Below are 23606 nucleotides of genomic sequence, written 5' to 3' on the forward strand. Positions count from 1 at the left end.
AAACTGAAAGTACGTGACAAAATGCTATCAAAATTCAGAAAGAAACAGATTGCCAATATTAAACATCGAATAGTGAAAACAACATCAAAATTATCACTGGATTAATCTTCTCACAAAAATTCTAAGTAAATTATGGCTACCACATGCCCAGAAGATGTTTTATAATGGCGGCGTCAATTGTTAATTTTTAAGCAGCCGTGCGTCCCTTAAAATACTGCAAACGTGAACTAAACTGCGTGACCTGTAACAAACAAATTGACTGGTGTTTGAAGTATTTTATCCCTTCAAGACAAACAAAACTTCACATCGAATCGTTTGTTATTCAGCATTGAAGGAAGATCGGAATACTGCCCTAGTTTTACATCATTCATTAACTGCCCTTGTTTACGCACTGTTCATGAGCTTCCCTTGTTCTACGAGATTAGCGGTTTATTGAACATCCTTCATTTATTGGTTTTTTCACCGGGTTTTACCCGATTCATCAATTGTCCTAGTGTTACATCATTCGCCAATTGCCCTGGTCTTTACACGATTGCTTTATCTAGAAGAGTACGCTTGTCAACGAGCACAAGCAAGCAGCTTTTGAGTTGAAAGTGTTACTACGTGAGCTTATCTAGTTCATTTTTCTTCTTTAAGTATATGAACTCGTTATAAAATTTCTTGCGTATAGAGTGAGACAATACAGGCATGTTTCTGGCATTTCTGTTTTGAATAACGAAAAATCCGATTTCCAGCTGATTATACAACAGTCTTTGTAAAAGATAAGGATTGAATTGAGATAGTTTTAAATGTTATAGAGGATTTTTACAGGTGCAGCATGTTGAAAATTAGGAGTAAACGATCAAGGGCAATGTGGGTGGGGAAAGCAGAAACTGTACACTGATAAGGAGCATTGAACGGACAAACAAGGAGGTGGAAACCCTCAGAGTTTGTTTTTTGTATGATGCCGAAAATGCAGAAAAATAAATCGGCCAGATAAAATAAAAAAGCTAGAAAAAATCCTATACAAGGGGGGTAGAAGAAAGTTAACACTTTGGTGAGGGCGTGATGTACTTATTATATCCTGTGTTTGCACATACTTGTAATTCTTTCTTACTTGACTCATCTCTAACCAATCAAAGTCAAAGGCACTTCTTACTTTCCCGCCAAAACCGGCTATATCACAGCCTGGATTAGCCACTTTACTTTAGTATATGTATCGTATAAGTATTGTGAATGTAAGCAACACTGTGTATGCGTATACTCAGAGCGCATCACTCACTACTGGAACTGGTTGTCACTTATCCACCCACTGATACATTAAGCTTATGTTATTGTAGCAGTAGCTCAACGTAGCTGTAGTAATAAAGTTTGAAGAAATAGAGCCGACGCCTCTGTCTCCATCACTTGAACTGAAAAGATCCTGCTTAACAAACAAATTCACACCCTGAATATAAACTTGTATACCTAAATTATCATTGAAAGACTCAGGTAAACTGGTCTTGTGTTAGTTCTCCTTCAAGGGGGAGTAACGATAGCTGCAGTTTATGAAAATGCAACTTCTTTGTTTTGTTTTGTTTTTTGTTCTGAGTCTGTAATACCAACCATGGTGCCTTGTACTCTCTGAAACTTTTCACTCCCATTCCTCTGTAGATGGCCACCATGATGTTGAAATGGTTGCGCCTCGGGGACAGATATTTGGACTCTCAAACTTTTACAATTTTCAGAGATACCACTTGTGGAGGTTCATTTTATAGCTCTTGGTATAAACACGTCTTTCACTTTCGAGGCGCATATTACCTTAAAGCATACCTAGTGTTAAGCTTATTGAAATACCCTGTGTATATATAGGTAAAAAGTTAATTTTCAGGAAAGTCATGTATCGGCAATATTACACAACACTTTATACATATTTATGCTATGTTAAAAACTGAAGCTTGGACAAAATGTCTACAATATACATAGTGAAAATGAAAAAAATATGAAATGGATAAAAACCGTTACCCCTTGGATATTAGGGTTTACCCACGAATGAGAAAAACAGACTTTCAGTAGGCATAACATGGGTTCATTAAATTTTGCCGTGATGGCTGGTGACAGTTTAATTACCCACCAAAGTGTTTGGTTTATTACTGTTATTTCTTTTGTGTTTATGATTGACATCAATCTATGTACAACAGTTGGATCTTCATATTTTTCAAATTTCTCAAAAGTGTTAGGTGCCCTATAGCTGAATGTTACCATATTTCAAATTACTCATAGAAACAAGTGTGTAACTTAAAAATAAAAGTAGATGAGATTATATTTGTAAATTAAATCGACATTACTTAACCATCCAATTATCCCAAATTAGTTCCAATCGTGTTTTAGCTGTAAAAGTTTATTTTCAGTGTTACAGAGATATTTTATCTCAGACAAAGGTTAATGAACCTAGCGGTCATCGACACCAGTAAAATGGTTAATTACAACAACAAGATCTCAATTATAAGTCGATATGCATACAAACCATATTTTTAGACAAACACACAATAACGCTAATTCCGTTTTACGAGGGTGTTTACGGAAGTCAGGACGAAAACAAGAACATGTGTCACAGTGAGGTTTGAATATTTAATAATTGTGACACTGACGTTTATGATTGGATGTATCATTTTATCTTTAATTCATGTCTATCGTATGATCCAAGCCACGCCTTAAAGATAACGTTTAAAATCCCATTCTAAAACAATACAAGTAAGATTAGATTGGAATAGAGAGAGAGTTGCTCGAGGAGATTGGAACATTGAGAGAGGAACACAGCGGACCCAAGACATTTAGACAATGGGAGAAGCGTATCTTGGGCGATGGCAACTGTCAAGCTTGTCTACAGGGAAATAAAGTCTATGTAGTACCAACGAACTCTAAACGTCTCGTGTAGTCAATACACTGAAGATCCCCAGGTTACCTCTCAGCAACCAAGGCGAGTTCAACATATAAACTCCCATTGAAAGAACGATTAGTAAAAGGGTAAACGGAAAGTTACTTTGAAGAAAAAACGTATAGTAACATCAGTGACTGTGGATTATTTTAGTTCTTTGAAACCGTGCTTTAAAAGTTGCTAGCGTCTAAGATTATTGCATATTTGAAATTTTTCTACCTTTGTTTTCCCTGTTTCCTTTTCGATGATATATCAAGAAACTTTATAAAGGAAACCATCAGTACCAGTAGCATTATAAGTTACATCACGCACTTACCAAAATCATAGACAGAAGACAAGAAAAATTAGCTCTTTTTGCTTGGTGCCAATTATATCTCCTAAGAAGCTCTGAAGAGCAAGTTTTATGACTTGTTGCCAAATCTGATGTACATGGTGTCTGAGAAAACCTTTTCTTTCATCGTTGAAACCATAAAAACAAAGCTATGACAAAAAACTGCCTTTAGTAAACTATCATTTTTATCATGGAAAAACGTATTTTATTTGAAAACCTGTCACAGGGAGAAAAGCAGTTTCCCTTGCAGGTCCATCAATGACAATGAAAAATATTTTGTCATTTTTTTCCCTTCTTAAAATATGTCACTTTATTAATATGTTATGAAGTATAATGTATCTTGCTTTCTCATACTTAGTTCTCATTGAGAAAGGAGTCAAGGTAAAGGATCGGGATTTTGTCTTGCTATTATAGACATTGCAGATTTCACGATGACTGCAAAAAAGTCTTTCAATTTGCAAACATCCATATATATATATATATAATTTCACTATGACTTCAACATAGTCTTTCAATGTGCAAACATCCATATATATATATATATATATATATATATATATATATATATATATATATATATATATATATATATATATATATATATATATATATATATATATATATTAAAGTTATGCGGCCAAAGAGCATGCCAGAAACTGCAACTGAATGACTGGCATGATATATTTTATGCAATTATGAGTTTGTTTTTTAATTAAAAGATATACTGAAGCCCCTATCGAGCATTTCATAAATATGGTGACCCTCCATCCCCAAAATCAAAACAGATGTACCTCAGGCTGGCCAAAGAAACCACGGTCGTAAAAAAAGAGGTCCATGAAAAAACTGACCTGTCCCTTATCAATAATGGTTACAACAGGAGAGTCAATTAGCAAATGCTAACTAGCACCTAATATTGTTTACAAAATGGTTTAACAACTCAGGTGTGGCATTATTGGAGGTTTATGAAATAAACAATGTACATATTGCAGATAGGGTTCAAAAATGGAACAAGCGACAAAAAGCTAAAGGTTTTGCATGACTTGTAATCAACTTCTAACTAGGTACTTTAGACAAAGGGCATTAAGTAATCCAGTGAACAAAAGAAAGGGAGAGGGAGGGCAAAAGACAGTAAAGATACAGTATGAATTGATGTGGAACAACGTGACAGGAAATGTATGAAACTGAGCTCAGATAATTCAAGCATTTAACAACGGTTCTTCGTTCAACAGTCATCATTCGAGTTACTAAGTCTATAAACTATTAAAAATCAATGTCATAGTGTACTGTAGCAGTTCTTCTGTTTCCACTCAGGCTTCCTTATCCCTTTTGTGTGTCATCACTGACATCATCTTACATACCAAAAAAGACATGCGAAAAATATTTTCCCAAAAGCTTTCGCAACCAGCCTTTAACGATAAAGAGCCAGTCACATTACTAGGCCCGCATTCCCTTTCATCTTTCCTTGATCAATCGCCAGAATGCAAAAGCAGCAAGACTCTAATAACCAGATCCCTTTCCAGGGGCCTTTCACTTCATCTGGAAATGGATCCATGATCTGAACAAGATTGATAGAGTTGACACATAAATCACAGGGAACTCTGGTTCCTTGTTTGCTTGTTTGTTTATGCATGTTAGTTTCTTGTTACGTTTGGTTATTTCCGTATACAATAACCAATAAAGAGTTGTATTTGTGTTCATATTTATTAATAAAACATGTTTTTTTGTTTAGCTTGTTCACAAATATAGTCCTTAAATGATACTTTAAAAGTTTCTAAAACAATCCCACATATGAACTAAAGCATACCCTGTCTTCGCCATGAGGAGTAAGCACTAAAGTGTGTAAACCACTCTAATCAAATACATTTATGTCAATTACCAACGTCTTTATATACACTAGAAAGTCTTGTATTGGAAAAAATTATTCAGAGTTTTGTCATAGACTCCCATGTAGAGTGGATCAACATTTTCGGCCTAATACGAAAATCAAATTTCTTTCACACAAATGCACTTGTAACCACCCTATGCTAACAAGTACATTTATGTCAAATTTCCAACATCTATATATGCACAAGTATGGCATGCTTTATATTGGAAAGAAATTGTTCATAATTTGCTCATAGACTACCATGTATAGTGGAATCAACGTTATCAATGAAATCCAAAAATCAAATTTTTTTGTACACCCGCAAGCAATTTTTTTACCTGCCACTTCAAGCAAAGTACATTTACATGAATTATCAAACATATAAATGTAGAAATATAGCTTGTTTTTAATGGGAAAAATGTCAATAGTTTGCCCGATAGACTCCCATGTATTATGAGTTGATATTTTTGGATGAAGCAATATATCAGCCACATTTTTCCTTTCTTTGAGGGGGACTTCAAAATTATAGCAAGTAACACATTGTGCATTTGCTAGGGGGCATTGAAAAAATCTGCAATCTATTCTCAGAATCTCTTTTATATGAAAAACTGCTAAGTGCATAAATTTTCTTGCAGGTGCTGTGAAAGAAAGAAAGAAAGAGACATGTGGACATGCAACGATCAGTTATGATAGACATAAGCAACAAGAAAACCATTAACACTTGTACTAAATTTTATTCTACAGTAGCAAATGTAAGATATATGAAAATTCTAAGAATATATTGGCATGAATTTAGTACGATCTAATATATTTACAGTATCAAAACTACACAGGACTGTTATAATTCACTAATTCTCTTAAACAGATATGGACTATGATTGCACAAAGTAATATTCTATTTTGGATACACACTGCTGCCATGCACAACTACACTGAGGGTAATCTAAAAAGACTTTTACCTAACAACTCAAGGTCAAATTTTCCTTCTGTATGTCATCTCAAACCTGTTGAACTGTATTTCTCCATCAAGAACTCAGTTGAACAATAGTACACAACACTATGAAGTGCATTATACCCCATCTGAAAAGTTCATCATCTATCTCTATGTAGAGCAATGTTATTTTTATAGCTGATGAGGCATTGAGATGCTTATGAAAAAACCTCACAAAACAGTGCGGAAATATTGGCATTGCTTATGTGTATTTGTCTGTAATACTGGAAAGGAATTTTAATTTGACATATTCTTTTGAATTTCTTTCCTGTATAGAGGTTGTGTCAGTATAGCTGAGATTATAAAATGGAAATAATTTTAATCAGACACATTAAATTTGGATAATAAGATACATATATACATTTCATATATTCATATTATGATGACATTGAGGAATTTTCACATGGGCCAGAAGGTGCTGATAGTCATAACAGATGTGTAATGTTTAATATTTATAATTGTGAATGTCATTGATAAAAATATATTGCTATCATTTTTGCATACTCACATGTTGACCTGCTCAATTATAAGAGGTAGACATTTTTAAATTATGAAGTAACAAAATAATTGCAATCATACCAGTCCATAATCCAATAACACTAGGTCAACAACAAAGAAAAACAGAGTTACTTGGAGGCCTAGGCATTGCTGTTATACCAACAGTTGGCACCCTTCCTATTGTTTATGATTGAAAAGATTGCAAAGGCAATACTGTGACCATACATTACTTTGTAATGCTACAACTATAGCTGACCAAATTTCCGGGGATCTTTGCTACAACAGCACAAATTTGGCATAAATTCTGAAAACCATTCAGGAATCCAGAGCAATTGGATACTTATGTAAGTATACAATCATTACAGAAATATCAAATTATTATCCATGATGTTCATCACTATAAATTTAATCAAACATAAACAATTTTTACACAACTGTTATGACAAACAGCAGCTTCTGGCCCTGTGGAATTTTGCAAAGTAATATGTTTATATTATAATGTGTTTGACTCTGGTGTTAAGTTAATTGGACACTATTGGCAACTAATGAATTTTGGTAGCTTATTATCTCTGAGTTTTCTTAAAAAGAGTTCTCACTTAAATTGAGTTGATGTAGCTACAGCAAAGTTATATAAAAAACTGGGGTTTGCTATCTTCCTTGGTAAAATGTCAACTGACAGCAGTAAATGAGCTACTGGCATAAATGAATTCTCTTGTTTGCATAATCACATGCGATCTATCTGTCTCTGCATGCTGCTCTGCTGCTGCCTCCAATATTCTGACTGGAGCTCTTTCAAATTATTCTCCAGCATGTTAACTTCATCATACTTTTGAGCCTCCCTAGCTTGCTGGATATAGCTGCGTATGATGTCCATTTGTTGAAGCATTGGATCAGAGGCTGAGGCAGCAGCAGCAGCACCACCACTTGGCATCTGGGCAGGACCCCATCCTTCGGCTCCAACACTTTCCCTGACTACTGGCCTCTGCTCCAATGAATCATCCTCCCTGTCTCTGCTCCACGAAGACATGTGGGAAAATTGAAATCTCTCCTGTCGTCGCCGTTCTTGTTCCTTCCGTTCCTGTTCCCGCCTCTTTTTCTCCAGGGCAGCTTCCCTCTGTTGTTCAAGTCTCCTAGCAATAGCAGCTTCACGCTTTTTCTTCAGTTGCTCATACTGTTCCCTTGTTGGTAGTTGGGGTAGCTGAACCATGGTATCCTGAAGATAGACAGTGGTTGACTGTCTAATCATGCGTTGCAGTTTCTGTGCAGTCTGACTGGGCACAGTATCTCCAGACAACCCGTGCAAAGCAATCTTCTTACTAGGGAAAAATGAGCAGGAAACAGAACACGTAATTATCTGTCCAAACAAATTTCATGATATTGGCAAGCATTTATATATGCAGATTTAGATCAACAATACATAAGTGTTATGGTACGATGTTCCTCTAAGCTAAATTCTGCTCAAACTTTCCTTTAGGGAACTTTAAACCATTCTCTTTCAAAATCAAGATTAACCCCTCAGGCCTGACTTTCTTGTAACTCATGGGAGCTATCCCTATATATAGGGCTAGGGGTTTAGGCCTGAAAGGGTTGACTCTCAGAGGACACCATGTAAAGTTTGATATAAGAGCACGAATTACTGGGACTGTATTTGGCAGAAGTACTTTCATTTTCATAGAAAAAAAAAACAGAGGAAACTTTATTTACTCCTAAGTTTGAAAATTAGTTCACACAAGCAGTATAGCAAAATAGAATTGTAAAAAATACCGTCAATGATGCTGTACCTTCTCTAATGTGTGGCCAGGTCAGGTAATTGGTTGTTGGCATGCAGTTGTTGGTAAATACAGTAGTTGATGATGTAGGGGCATGAGGTGGGATATGGACCCAAAGAACCCAAAAGATGATTAAATACATCAATCAAAAAAATTCTAAACTACAGTATAAACTGCCTAAAGATAGTTCAATGTGGAAAAAAGTTAAACAATTCAGAAATAAGAATTAACAGTCCAAAATAGTAATGACGCACTTCCTTACTGACCTGAGTGCATGTGAATACACAACCTGGCATCTGTAAATTAAATGTATACCAAGTGATCATTTCCAGTCACTTTTAACTGTTTTTAATGGATTTTCCAAAGAGTCCTGTGGAAATGATGAAAAACGCCTATCTGGTCTTGTGTTTGTATAACCTCATGGCTAATAATTGTCATAGTATTGAAAAAAAATGAAAGTGAAGAAATTACTGTTTTAATAGGCATATTTTCCTTGAAATACATGACCGTGTAAAGAATATATGCTAAAAGTGTTTAAGAGTAAATTTCTTTTCAAAAAATAATTTAATTTGTGACCAAAGGATTTTTATTCTTTGAGTTTACAAATTCAAACATTGCAATTTGTTCAATCATCTTGTGCAGTGCAAAATTTATAAAATGACTGAAAAACAAAAAAAATTGGCAGAATTACAGTCTTTGTGATGTAAAATTATGGGTTGACATCACGATAACTGTTAATCTGTTTGAAGTACTAATATACTATAATTTAAAAAAGAAAAATTCATGCAGAAACGGTAAAATATATTGTCAGCAATGTAGTGTTAATTTTGACTTTACATCAAAATATGCCTTTGCTGGATACCAAATATATAGGGCGAAATATCAGCCATGTTCAGCAAAACCCAAACAACAGCATTGATCCTTTTCTAATTTGATTTGATTTGCTTATGTTATCCTTGTATGACAGTCAGTACAATATGGAACTTGAACACAACACAGTAAATAAGTATGCTGTAAATGAAATGGTGTGGCTGCATCCACATGCAGCAATAGGAGTGCCTTTGTCTCTCACCCCTCATTTCCAACCTGTCCCATCCCTGAAAAAATAGTTTGGTCTTATATTTATAATGTTAATAATTTCTGCATTTGTTAAAATGTGCGTATCTCAAAAACTTTTGATCATAAACATTTTCATTGTTTTTTATAGCTGACCAATCAGTTCACCTGTTTATTTTGAATATTTGCACATTTTTCCTCAGTATTTGACATTTTCTGAATACCTTCTTATTCAGTTTGTCATTTTCTAAAAGTTTAAATGCTCCATTGTGTGGTCAAGCTTTCCACAAGCATCAAATGTGGTACTTCATATAGGAGGGTCTGCCTCTAGAGGGCGGGCATCATGAACACTCCTGTGTTTGTTGGTTAATTCCTCCACGTAAACTTCTGATTGTACTGTAAACATTGAACATGGCCGACGTCCAATTTTCCTGTCTAAAACTTTCACTCATTTTCGTTCATATGACTCTGAAACTCAAGGAAACGATTGGGAAGAAAGGGTTATCTTGAAATATTGAGGTACTCGCCGATATTTTGCAAAATTAAATGAGAAAAAATGCAAGGAAAATGCCGACAGGCTTACACAATGACAGTTTTCAGACTCGGAGGCATTTGATCATCTGCAGATTATGCAACAGGCCCAGATCACGTGAGGCCATGAGGGGATATCCACGCAACTCAGTACCAAACACTAGCGCTCACAGAGTGAGCAAACACAAAGTGAGTACCCCTAACGTCAGCTCAGTAGTCTGTAATAGATTGTAGTCAACTAAGAAACCTTGGAGAAAGGCTTAACACTGTGGCTATGCCGCTAAGTCCCTTTTGATTTTTGTCATAGCTTAAAATCGTTCTCCACCACACCTCAACCTGAGCCATGAACACCCCCACCAGTTTATGATATGACCCATCACAATGGCATGACGTCAACGGATCTTGACAGACGGAAGTCTTGACAGACGGAAGTTCTTGACAGCAGCATATTGGTTTTCAACTCTAATACCTTCTCTGTCTATAAATAGACACGAGAAGGTAAGAAATTGAGTCTGTGGTAAATAACTCTTGTGAGCACTCTTTTGTGTACAAAAGATTTAGCTTTGATAGAGTTTAATACTTGTGCTACACATTAACTTTACTGCTTGGTATGTGGCAACTTACTGTTTACAGAAATAATGGTGCTTTCACCAGTATGTCTTCATTGAAGGTAGACAGACATTCTCATTCGCAGTTTAAAACACCTTTCTGTTCTACTGCTTGTAAGGGCTAACTTTGAAGTTCTTGAGGTAAATAAAATTGCCATCATCTTAGTTATATGAAAATTAAAGATTGTATTTTACACCACAGAGTCAACAAAGGATGGTGGCCATGTTGAATTTCACTTGTAGGTAAATGCTAGGTTATTTGTTTCTATAGTACCAAAATTTTCATGGTGACCCCAAATTTGCATTCTGATTTTGAAAGAGAATGGCTCTAAGTTTCATTTTGGGAAGTTGGAGCAAAAGTTTGAGTCTTTAACCTGTAAAATCTAGGATCTGTCATAATATTGCTGATTCAGAATTCTGATTTAACAGAAAACCTTTTCCTTCACTAGGCCAATGTGTTGATTACAGACCATGCATGTAACTGAAAACTTTTTCATTCACTAGGCCAATATGCTGATTACAGTTATGCATGTAACTGAAAACTTTTTCATTCACTAGGCTAATATCCTGATTACAGACCATGCATGCAAACATGACATCTTCAAACTGAACATGGCTTTGAAAACTGACAAAATTCATTTTTATATCATTGTACATCATGGCCTTAGTTCTACATTTATTTTCTGAATACTTAACGGCAAAGTAGTGATCCAGTTAACTTACAAGACCATCATAGGATATGTTTATTTGTTCTTGTATGCTACACAAATCAAAAGTTTTCCACCACCATCTCTCGTTGCTTGAGGAACAATACACCAATTGACAGAGCATTCACGAAGATGAGTTTTTTGACCACAAACAAACAAACATGTCAATTCAAAACATTGTACATGTTAACATGTTTACATACCTTATCAAGTCAATTACTTCATATTTCTTCAAAAGCTTCAATCTGACATCTATTGCACGTTCTAAATCATGAGTAGTCTCACCAGCACTGTAAGAATGCAAAGGTCATTTAAAAATTAAATGAATACTGGGATGGAATGATTAATGAAATGGCTGAAAGTTAACCTTACATTTTATGAATGTAGATGTATATATGTGTACTGTATATGAAGCAAACATGAGATGCAATTTGAGTCACACTTTTTCTGTTGAGTGAATTCCCTTTGCAGACACTCCTAAAGGAGCTTACTTTTTAAATATTTCTGCCGGATTCTGAATTCTATGCAAACACTGCTTTGCTCCAGAAAATGGATTTGGTAGGCATAACGACAATGTGGAGTCTTGATAAAAGTGTAGTTAGGTGTTATTACAACAAAGTTTGGTTGATATCGCTTCTAATTAGAGTGATGTGTCTGTGTTTTGCAAGTTGCACAACAAAGAGTCAAAATGCAGACACAAGTTTGACTTTCAGGGAGTGTCTTACACGTATATTTTGTATCCAAAAATTTTATGTTACACGATAGTGAATCTCACAGTGCACTGTACCATTTGGAAACATATGATACACCTTCTTTTTCATGTATTTTGAGTGGTGAAGTCAGAATTTTGTACCTCATTTATGGCTATGCTACATATAATTCACAACCGAGATACTAAAACTTGTCAACAGGAAACGTGTTGTACAGTGGTTCTGCTACGATGCACTGTCGACCAGCAATGCAATCTTCACTGACTTCACAACATGAAAACAAGGAGCGTGAACAATGAAACTGTGATGTCAGTTGCATTACATACAAATTTTCAATGCATTAGTTTATTTGCTTTTGGTAAAACTGTGCATGTAGCTGATATGTGCAATGCCAAAAACCTGAAAGCAGACAAAATTTTGACAATAATTATAATGATATTTCAGAGTGTCATAAGTTTTGTTCGCTCAGCTGATTTATGTATATGAACATACAAACGTGTACTCGTAGCTGTTAGTTCTGGTTAAAGTGAAAATGTGATTCATATTTTAACATGTTAAAATGCAGGTTCATATCAGTACTCTCTAAACAATAGGAGAATGGCAATACAGGCATAGCATGTATGATATTATTCAGTATATACATAATTATATCATACCAGTATTTTGGTGGCGCAAATACAGCAATCTGATTGGTTGAGACGCGAAAAGAATCGTGGTATATTGCTGATATACCACCGCTGGCATACATGCGAGCTCCCAGCTTGAGCAAAAATCAGTTTTTGTCGTTCCTTGCCAGAATTTCAATATACTGTTATGATATAATAGCAATAAATCACACCCAGCAATGGCATACCACTTGATTTTGACCAGTTCATGACATATACACTGTATGCACTCGCTATCATTCGTGCATATATGTCATGAACTGGTCAAAATCTCGTGGTATACCATCACTGGGAGTGCTTTTTTGCTTAAACAAAACATATCAGCCTCTGTATTGTATAGTATGTATGAACACTGTGTTAAATGCTTTGATGATTACATTCATAGCATGAGCATATGTGTGACACTTTTATTTGGTTATTTGATGGTAATTTGAACAAAAAGACATCAAAACTTTGCAGTTCTGTTTAAAAAAGTTAAATAAAACAAAATAAAAGATACTTGTTTAATAACCATAATACATTACTTACTTAAGAGATTCTGCCATTTCGACAAAGACTGGGCATGCATCTTCTACAACATCAATGGCAGTACGTAATTTCTAATAGAAGAAGACAATTGCAAGTTGGACACAGTTGATCACACGTTCCCAGTTGTTAATGTAAGTACCAGCAGTAATTAAACAGCTGCCCTGTTTCTTGTATCAGTGTAATAAAACAAATATGATACTTGTAAAAAGTACCGACAAGGACAGTGTGCTCATATTTGGTTTGAATTGGTCAATCAAGAAATATTTAAACAAGAAAAACAAGAATGACAAAAGTAAATAAGGTCTGAAACTTTAGGTACTGGAGGTCAACTTTAGGAACAGGCTTAGCAGAGGAATGTTTCAACACAGTCCTTCATGGTTTCAGCAGGTCTGCCAATATGTATCAGTTCATGAACAATGACAGTAAATGACTCAAGGTCAGTGGAGTAGCCTGTTTCAGTCACTGCCACCACTTCTACATATAATAGGTACACTGCATACAAATAGGTTAAAGGTCATATACAAATAGGTTAAGGGTCATAAACCTCTGACTCAGATGTGTAGGCTGTTTCAGTAAATACCACCACTCTTGCACATTTGAAGGATTTCCACTTTTTCTTACCTCATTTGCATATTTTGACACTGACATGTTCATTTGAACAACATCACATCTCAAACCCTGGTTCTACCAGGACACCAAATACTAAGATGGGAGGTGCAGCGGTTTGGGAGCTTTTGCATCGGACGGACATACATCCGCACATACATACAGACATACAGACGCCACCGACTCACCATATAAGCTCTTTTCGGTATTTATACACATACCAAATATGAACTAAAAATTATTTCATTTTGTCACATTTTTATTGCTTTATGTATTCATGTCTACTCAATACTAGTACATTTTGGTTTGCATATATAGCAATTCCACATGTTTAGCTTGATTTTCAGTCTCAAATTTGGTATGCTCATATGTGTTGGGACCGACATGTACTGTACTGAAATGAACATCATAGAAATATCTTTGAAGAGTTGGTGTTGTGGTATGACATTTTAAGATAAACACTGGAATCTGAGTTTTAAAAAAATCTTACCTCATATAATTGCACAAGGATTGGAACTACAGTTTTTTCTTTGATCAAGGCAGCTTTCCTTATCAGAATCTTTTCACACTCTCTGCATATGCGGAATTCTGGCTCCTCACCATTGGAGCCTCCACTTGCTTGACGTCTGTGAGTTTTCTTGGACACTGGAGAACCATCTGGGTTATTTGGATTGGTAAGCTTTCCTGTAAATTTTAGTAAACTAAATCAGCATGGATCACATATCCTATTTACTATATTATTATACGCACTACATGTTTCTCGATCAAGTATATCACTTTTCCAAGAAATGAATATGTTACAGAAAAATCACAATAAGGACAACATATTTAATGTTAATGAAAACAAGTGTTCCCTCTAAAGTTATGAAAAAGCAAACAACTTGTGTATTGGTGCTTGAAGGGCTATGAAGGCAGCCACTTTGTGTGGCCATGGGAGAATGGATCAATTATCTATTTTGGATTCATTTGAAAAAGAGTTTTGGCTGTTGAACCAGCAATAAGGAAAGAAAAAAAAACATTTATTATAAATACCATTTCAATATCGTTCTTCAACTTCACAGTTTTTCAAAGAAGAAACTTGTAAACTTCCATTAGTTAGGTGCCGGATTCACTGGAGACACACACTTTACATGTATAGCCAATACAGTGTACCTCAAAAATCTGATCAAATTCAGTAGATTCAGTTTTAACATACATGTATGGCTTAATATAGACATTAATTTAATTTGCAAAGAGCTAATCATAAGAATGTCATGCACTTCCAGTGCAAGTAAACCTACGGATGATCAATATATCTTAGAGGTCCTGTTAAAATTGGTGCATTCTGTATTGATATCTGGCCTAATTACAGAAATTCATGAAATATGCAAATAAGCAATTTATCAGTGTGGCATACTTCTGGAAATTAAGTATAACTAGACCTAGGTATGACCAAGATACCTTGGAGATCTGATGAAATTCAATGAAATGAATTTAAATGTATGGCCTAACATACAATAATTCATTAAATATGTAAATGAGTTTATGATCAATAAGCCACATCCACAAAACTTTTTGTATACCAACACCATAAAACCATTTGAGTACTTGCACAGTTACATCATATTTAGCACAGTAATTCTTGAGACAGAGCCAATTGTACACATGCATTCATTATGCAAATAATTATGCAGGCCACACCCACAAAAATCTTATTCAGATCTGGATCTTCCCATGATTATGCTACATATGGGATTGCATGACATTCTTAATAATGCTTTTAAGTTATACATCTAAATGGAAAGTTCTGATGGATAGAATGGCGCACACACTCACAAGAGTTATAGCATAGACAGTAGAGGGGGGAAGACTTTTCCCCCCTCTACTGTCTATGGTTATAGTCACATTGGACACCATGTCAAACCAGATATGAACTGAATATGCTCACGTGTTTTACGACAGGTTCATTAATAGTAGTGCGCTTCACAGAACAATAAGATATATATTATCACTATAAGGAGCAAGCTTTTTTTCAACATTGCACAGTAATCTCAGATTTTAATCACTAATTACAAAACTTTATTTAATATGCAAATGAGCTGTTAATTAACTCGACACTGCTCAATGCTTCATGGGACAATTAGATATCCATCAGATCAACATTTGTAGCACGTTTCATTTAATTTAATGCTGTAATTGTAGAGTAATGTCACTAATTACAAAGTCATTAAATATGCAAGTAATCCCAAAATTAACTTGACACTATTCAATGATTCATAGCACAATTGAATATTTATCAAATCAACATCTGTATTACGTTTAACAAAATTTGATGCCGTAATTTCAGAGTTATATACCTAATTACAAAGTTTATCAAATATGCAAATGAACCCTTAATTAACTTTACACTACTAAATGCTTTACAACACAGTTAGATATCTGTCAGATCAGTATATGCAGCAGTTTTCATCACATTTGATGCAGTTATTTCGGAGTTATATGACTAATTATAAAACTTCATGAAATATGCAAATGAGCTAATTATTACCTTGACACTGTTCAATGCTTCTCAGTACAATTGGATATTTATCAGATCAACATCTGTAGCAAGTTTCATCAAATTTAACGCTGTAATTTTGGAGTAATATCACTAATTACAAAGTTCATTAAATATGCAAATAAACCCTTAATTAACTTCACACAAGTAAATGCTCTTCACCACAATTAGATATCTGTCGGATCAGTATCTGCAGCAGATTTCATCACATTTGATGCAGTTTTTTTGGAGTTATATCACTAATTACAAAACTTCATAAAATATGCAAATGACCTATTTGTTAATTTGACACTGCCAAATGCTTCTCAGTACAATAAGATATTTATCAAATCAATATCTGCACCCAATTTCAAAGACTTGGGTGCCGTAATTTCAGAGTTATATACCTAATTACAAATTTCATTAAATATGCAAATGAACCCTTAATTAATTTCACACTACTTAATGCTTTACACTACAGTTAGATATCAGTCGGAGCAGTATCTGCAGCAGATTTCATCACATTTGGTCAAGTTATATCGGAGTTATATGACTAATTACAAACCTTCATAAAATATGCAAATGAGCTATTTATTAACTTGACACTGCCCATTGCTTCAAAGTATAATTAGATATATATCAGATCAATATTTGTTGCAAGTATCATCAAGTTTGGTACAGGAATTTCAGAGTTATCTCACTAATAACAAAAGTTCATTAAATATGCAAATGAGAAGGTAATTGACATGACACTCACAGTACCATCATAATGTTCTGAGATTGTCATCTGTGAAAAGTTTCATGAAATTTTGTGCAGTATTTCTTGATATATGTCTACTCTGTCATTACCGTCTCCATAGGGAAACCATTGTACGGAAAAAAAACGATATTGCATAACTTCATTAATATGCAAGCCACACTAACCAAAATCTAATCAGTTCTTGCAAGTAGCATATGGTACCTGTGTACCAAATCTGACTTGAATCCGTTCAGGCGTTTTTGAGTTATCGTGTAAACAGACAGACAGACACACACACACACACACACACACACACTAACACACACACACACACACACAGGACAGACAGACAGACATCGCTATGACAATAGCCCACGTGTTTACACACGTGAGCTAAAAATGTCTTTCAAGAATTACCTAGATCAATTAGAAATCTAGTTGGTTTTGTGTGAATTTGATACAAATGTGTACCTAGATATGTATGATAGTTACATCCTGAGCTGAAAAACAAGTCGACAATGAATGCTTTATTTAGGAAAGTTCAATGTGAGTCTGTCACCATGTTGTCACATAGGTTTATTGTTTTTCAACTGCATTTGACCATGGCAACATGAGTTACGCAAATTGCATTGTTGTTTATTTTCAAATAGGTATGTAATCACTGATTTTTTTTAGCAGAAAAAATGTCATGATGATTGAAAAGCCCTGATTACTTGTAATAGTACTAATACCCATTAGTAGTCACCTAAGTGCACTGAAGATTGAAATTTCTAATTTCTGTAATCATCAAGTTCAAAACTGGGTCAAGTATTTCCTGCACACTGAAACACATTCTTGCAATTTTGAACATCAGTCTGAGCAGGGATGGTTACAAATGCACTTGAAATTTGATTGCACAAAATTGCTCAGATATGAACATTACGAAAAGATGATCAATTCACAACTATCACTTTTGTGTGATTGACACATCTGATTGTAACGAGGTTGGACATTGTCCTGGTAGGAATAGCAAAATGCTTAGAAATGGTTTATTTAAAACTAGAGGATGGCCTGTTTGTGTTTTCAGATTAACCCCAGTGGAGGTGGTTAAAATGTTTTCTAGAATACTGAATAGCCATATAACAAATGCAACAGTCATGAAAACTTGAGGATACTGTTGTATTTAAAATAGCATTTTAATTAAACTGCTACTACTATACCATGCTTTGCAAAAGTTAATCATGGGCAGTGTCTAACGAAATGTTGCCACATTTGTGTCAACTGAAGCAAATATCTGGGAAAAAATTGAGGACATTTTAGGTGTCTAGTCTATTAATCGTTCAGCCGTGTACTGTGACCGACATTAAATGATGCAGAGTTGTAACAAATACTGACAAACAGGAAACAGGCCACTGACTTGTTTCCTGCAGCAGTATCCAGTCTGTTCACCAGAAGCTGATTAGAAAACTATTTGAACTTACTTGCAACAGAATAGGGAAGGAACTCTGAGCACCTTTGGCACAAAATGGTACCACATAATCTGCAGTGATGCTTTCTCCTTGAAAGAGAGAATTTGTCTCCACATGTAAGGCAGTTCCTCACATCTTCATCGGGGGCCCATGGAACGATGCTCTTTTCAAAGGCTGATGGCAATAGAGAGTGACAGAAATTAGTCTCTGTGATTCTGCGAGAGCAACATATTTCTTCCGAACATTTCTAAAACAAAGTACATGTAACATTATTTGTTGTTATTATCTGACAGTCACTGTTACTGTTGCAATGGTATACTTTGGTCCAGCAGAATAGGTTTATAGTTAGAAAACCTGAATCTCTGTGACTTATAATGCCCTTCCATAATTCAATTGGTGATTGTTTTTTACCATACATTTCAGAAAAATCAAACTCGATTTTTTCACATACCTTTTCTCTTTGTTGGATCAAAACCATGGCTCTCATAGTTCAGTAACTTTTCAAGACGTATCAATAGTTTGTTTGTCTCTACCACAAACCAATCTATCCTGGTGTCTCGAACTCCCTTGAAGAAATCGGTGTGATTTGTAGTGGCCCCTGAAAACAAAAACATTTTTGTGCTCTACGAGTCAAAGGAATGTAAGCTCAACATATGCAAATGAAGTCTATAATTTGGAATGTTGCAAAAGAATGTGCCTGGAACTTCATATCACAGTAAACTATGCTCACTCTGCTTAATATACACACAATGGGTAATATCTATATTGGTACAGTTTATGCTGGAGAAGTTTTTACCACATCAGTCATCATACATCAATACTTTTAAGTGAAGCACATAGGCAACTTAAACATATATGCAGAGAGATTGAAAAAATGCATACAATCACAAAATGGATGTAGCTTGGGTCAGGTCAATGTAAAAGTTTTAGACTACATTGTGCAAGTAAATATAAAGGAAATTACAACAATCACGGTTTGTTGATTCTACCCTCTGCTCATTTTCCAAACCTTATAAAAGTTTATGGTACTGCACAACTAGTTCATACAAAAATACCAGAAAATCATATACAGTTTGATACAGTTTGCAGACTAATTTGGTATTTTGTTTTGTAAATGAGTTATTTTATTCCATCATTTATTAAGGTCAACCTACATGTAAGTTTTAGTATTTAAGCAATAGACCACACAGAGCCAGGGTATACAACAAAATTTTGACCAGTTCACAACATACATGCATGAACGGTGAGTGTGTATATTTGGATTGAAGTGGTCAAAACTGAGTAGGTGTGTCCCCCTGACACTGATATTTTTGCATCTTACTGATTTCATTGAGTCATCTAGGGACTATTTTCCAGTGTGTTAATCATGCAGTTTTTCTAGATTCTCAAAATTATTTTAGGCACAAAACAATTTTCCAGTGTTATCTTATCAACAGAGACAAGTGAATTTCAAAATTGGAAAAATTTCTATTAAAAGCTGCAGCTTAACTTTAGAAACTTTTTTACATCTCTTTGTTGACGCAAAGAAATCACAATGCATCTTCTGCATACATGTATGTATATGCCACAGAAGAAATCAAATTTCTTAAGTTCAACAGTGGCCTCAAAATCAGGAATGCTTTTACTTTAGAGTGTAGCTTTTATCTGGAATCAACAACATCAATATCTTGTAACATGCTTGAAACTGTGAAAGACAAAATAAACCTTTAAAATGTGCATATCAGGACATTTCAGTAGGTGTATTTGATTGTGAAATCTTCTGCCCCTTTTAACGCTTGTTAAATTACAAATGCTGAATTGAAGTTGTTTGAACTTGAAAAAGAGGAGTTATACAAATATTCAATATTGGGGGTGGGTTTGGGAATCCCTTCATGTAATAAAAGACTTTGTTACAGTTATGCTCAACGGAAAGTAGACGATGAGATTAAATGATACCTTACTCAATTACTAATTTACATCAGACACTTTATTTCTAAAACTACACTAGTACCTCACAATATTGCTTGCGAGCGGCAAGTTCTCAAAGACAAGAATAACAAATACCAGACCTAAATGATTCCTTAACATAACAGTCGCTTGCCTGCTTCTCTGCCGACATGAGTGCCTTATCTCTTTCCACTGGTTATTGCCGTAATCTTATACCACGATACTAATTACACAGCGACAGAAAGACAACTGTAAGTTGGCTGAAGCATGAAGTAACATATGTGCCTCTCAAAGAGATATATAAAAGGCAAATAATGAAACATCTTCATCATTCATGAATCAAACGTTTTGTCTGAAAAGCTCTTGCAAAGATATCTTGAGACAGACAATAATTATATGGTTTCTCTGGTTTGGCGAGTAAATCTTGTAGAGGATTATACAAATCTGTAATTGACCCTCATCAATTTTGAGCCATTGAATAACAGATAGACAAAGTCTCATTTGATTGGATATAATAAACACAAAACGTTAAACATCCCCATCAAATGTACTTGGAAGAGTATGCATGAGAATAGTTGCACCACTGTTTGACTGCTAGAAGAGATACACAGAACAGTGGACACATAGACAGTATTTCACATTAATCATCAGTAGCTTAGGTAATTGTAAAGTTGGCGATATGGTACATAGCTAGAGACCCCATGCGTGATAACATTGCCAAATTAAGTCAGTTTTATCCAAATGTTTTTGTCCACACTTATCTTCACTCTAGCACAAATTACAGAGTGGCAGTTGATTGTAACATTTTCACCACCATGGTTTGGCAAAATACCCATTGTTATCAATCGTAAGTGTGGACCTGTTTTACAAAGAATTAGGGGGGTTAGGTCGAGGCATTTTCATACAAAGAATTAGGGGTAATCTGTTTTAAGGCATTTTAGTGTCAAAGAAAATGAAAATTGGCAAAAGCAGAAGTCATGATTTTAAAGATTGAAAAATCCAATCTACTTGACACTTACTGAGCAGTGTCTAAACAATGTCGGCCGGTCTACCCCGGCGATGACGTTCTTTTCAGCAAGAACTACAGTTGTCTTTCTGTCGCTGTGTAATTAGTATCGTGGTATAAGATTACGGCAATAAACCAGTGGAAAGAGATAAGGCACTCATGTCGGCAGAGAAGCAGGCAAGCGACTGTTATGTTAAGGAATCATTTAGGTCTGGTATTTGTTATTCTTGTCTTTGAGAACTTGCCGCTCGCAAGCAATATTGTGAGGTACTAGTGTAGTTTTAGAAATAAAGTATCTGATGTAAATTAGTAATTGAGTAAGGTATCATTTAATCTCATCATCTACTTTCCGTTGAGCATAACTGTAATAGGTCATGATATGCCTGGCACTTAATTGTCAAGAACGATGGTGGATATCAAATATCTTGTGTGGACTGTGTGTGCAAGGTAACTATTCCAGCATGCTTTAGGGTGTAAGGAAAAGAAACCGTAGCAAAACCACAACAAAAAGAAATAATACGAGTGAAAATGTCAATTTGAAAAACTGGAGAAATGTAAAAGAACAGGAAAGTATGAGAAATGAAAACTGGCATTATGAAAATGTGGCTCACAAATGAAAAGTAATGACAGATGGTAACTGTTCATGCATATTTTTTTCAGCCTTGCAATGTTTTCATTTTCTCACCATCTGTAGCTGGGTTTCTTTCTAAAGGTAACTTCTTGGAATTTCTTTTTGCCCAAAACCTGGCACACCCCCCCCCCCATATCGAATGGTCCATGCCTTAGTTTTGAATATTGCCATAAGACAGTGGGTCCCTACCAAATTCTTGAGGTTCCCAAAGTCGATCATCAAACCCTCCAGCATCGACATGCAATGAGGAAAAAGGTTCAGCAACTTCGTCCTCTGGGCTGACTGCAACTGAGCTTCCATGGCTTGAGTCTGTTCCTTCTATCTTTTTTAAGATCTTCTTTTTAGCTTTGCCAAATAGTCCCTTCAGTTGTCTAACCATGTCTTTGTCTCCCAACTCAGCACTGTGAACTTCATCAAAGTGGGTTTGGAGCTGGTATACTGAGCTCAAGTCTTTCATACACATAGGGCAGATAAAGCCCTCTTTTATTTCATCCACGGTTTCCGACATCTTGTTCATCAAACTTTTAAAGAAGTGTAGTGTTCTATTTCGGCCAGTCTTCCTTGGTCGGTTGATTTGAGCATGGAGCTAGAAACGGGTAGCTGTTCTCTAGCCAATAACAAATACTAATCTGTTGACGTGAATCAACGCGGCAGGTCCGCTGTGAACAGAGTGAAGTACAGTTGCAGATTCCTGAAACACATTCGATTGGACATTGTTATTATGTTGGGCTTCCAACACTGTTCCACGGCGCGGCAGGGCAGCTGTCAAATTCACATGCTGATAATATCACCCAGAGTGTACTGTGGCATGGCAATAATACATTACCTAATAACAACACCTGAACTGCCGCTTTTTTCTGTTATTTGCACACTATGATTTCTTCATCGACTTTTATGACCAGCTACAGTGAAATGTAAAGTAGTCTATAAAATGTGCACACAATCTGGGCGTAAACTCTCCATGTCAAAGTTGACGACTTCACCGACCGTCGAGTCGCCCATCGCTATAAACATACAGTAATAAGTTCAGAAAAGACTGTGTATTTTGCTCTTTTCTCTTGTTGATGAAACAGAATCGTAGGGCCAACGGAAGACTTTCAATATAAGCCGAGCTGAGCCGAGACAAGGTCAAATGTTCCAAATAAGTTATAAACACAATCATCACCCCATTGCCTTCGCCATCTTGATTCTTCAAATTCTTGACTCCCTAGCTCAGTGCAACAATTACAAGTTACGGGTTCCCGTGTAGTGCCGTTTTCATCCCCAGACGATCTTATCCCTGCACACGCGCAGAACAACTCAAGTGGCTTCTCGGCGCAGCGCGATCTCGACTCCGCGGATGACAGAAAAAGACATCCTATGACAGAAAAAGGACCGGTAGTGATCTCATGTTAATGTAACGAAATCTGTGCGAGGTCCAAGGAAAGTATCGCACAATTCAGGTACCATCAAAGCGCCCCCTCCCGGGAAAATACGTTAACATGAGACCACTACCAAAGGACCGGTCTCTCGAACTTTCCATGGTTGACCACAGGGGACTCGTGCTTGTTATTTATTTGTGTATAATAATCGCAATCATAC

General features: G+C 35.6%; 1 protein-coding gene across 1 annotated transcript; it reads right to left on the reverse strand.

Moving 5' to 3' along the window:
- Positions 1-5805: 5805 nt before the first annotated feature.
- LOC139134718 (rabenosyn-5-like) lies at positions 5806-23258 on the reverse strand. The gene is made up of 7 exons (XM_070701691.1): positions 22215-23258; positions 18914-19060; positions 18475-18636; positions 14251-14444; positions 13155-13225; positions 11455-11541; positions 5806-7896 (listed from the first exon to the last, which is right to left on the reverse strand). The coding sequence occupies exons 1-7, from the start codon at positions 22540-22542 to the stop codon at positions 7305-7307; spliced, it is 1581 nt and encodes a 526-aa protein (XP_070557792.1). The 5' UTR covers positions 22543-23258; the 3' UTR covers positions 5806-7304.
- Between the last annotated feature and the right edge of the window lie 348 nt (positions 23259-23606).

The sequence above is a fragment of the Ptychodera flava genome, chromosome 6 (assembly GCF_041260155.1).
Source record: "Ptychodera flava strain L36383 chromosome 6, AS_Pfla_20210202, whole genome shotgun sequence".
Classification (NCBI taxonomy): Eukaryota; Metazoa; Hemichordata; class Enteropneusta; family Ptychoderidae; genus Ptychodera; species Ptychodera flava.

Excerpts from the sequence above, each read along its gene's own strand:
- LOC139134718 (XM_070701691.1), bottom strand. The coding sequence starts at position 22,542 with ATGAACAAGATGTCGGAAACCGTGGATGAAATAAAAGAGGGCTTTATC. Across the intron at positions 18,637-18,913 it reads TGATCCAACAAAGAGAAAAG|CCTTTGAAAAGAGCATCGTT; the intron begins GTATGTGAAAAA and ends TATTGCCATCAG. Across the intron at positions 7,897-11,454 it reads GAAGTAATTGACTTGATAAG|TAAGAAGATTGCTTTGCACG; the intron begins GTATGTAAACAT and ends ATTTTTCCCTAG.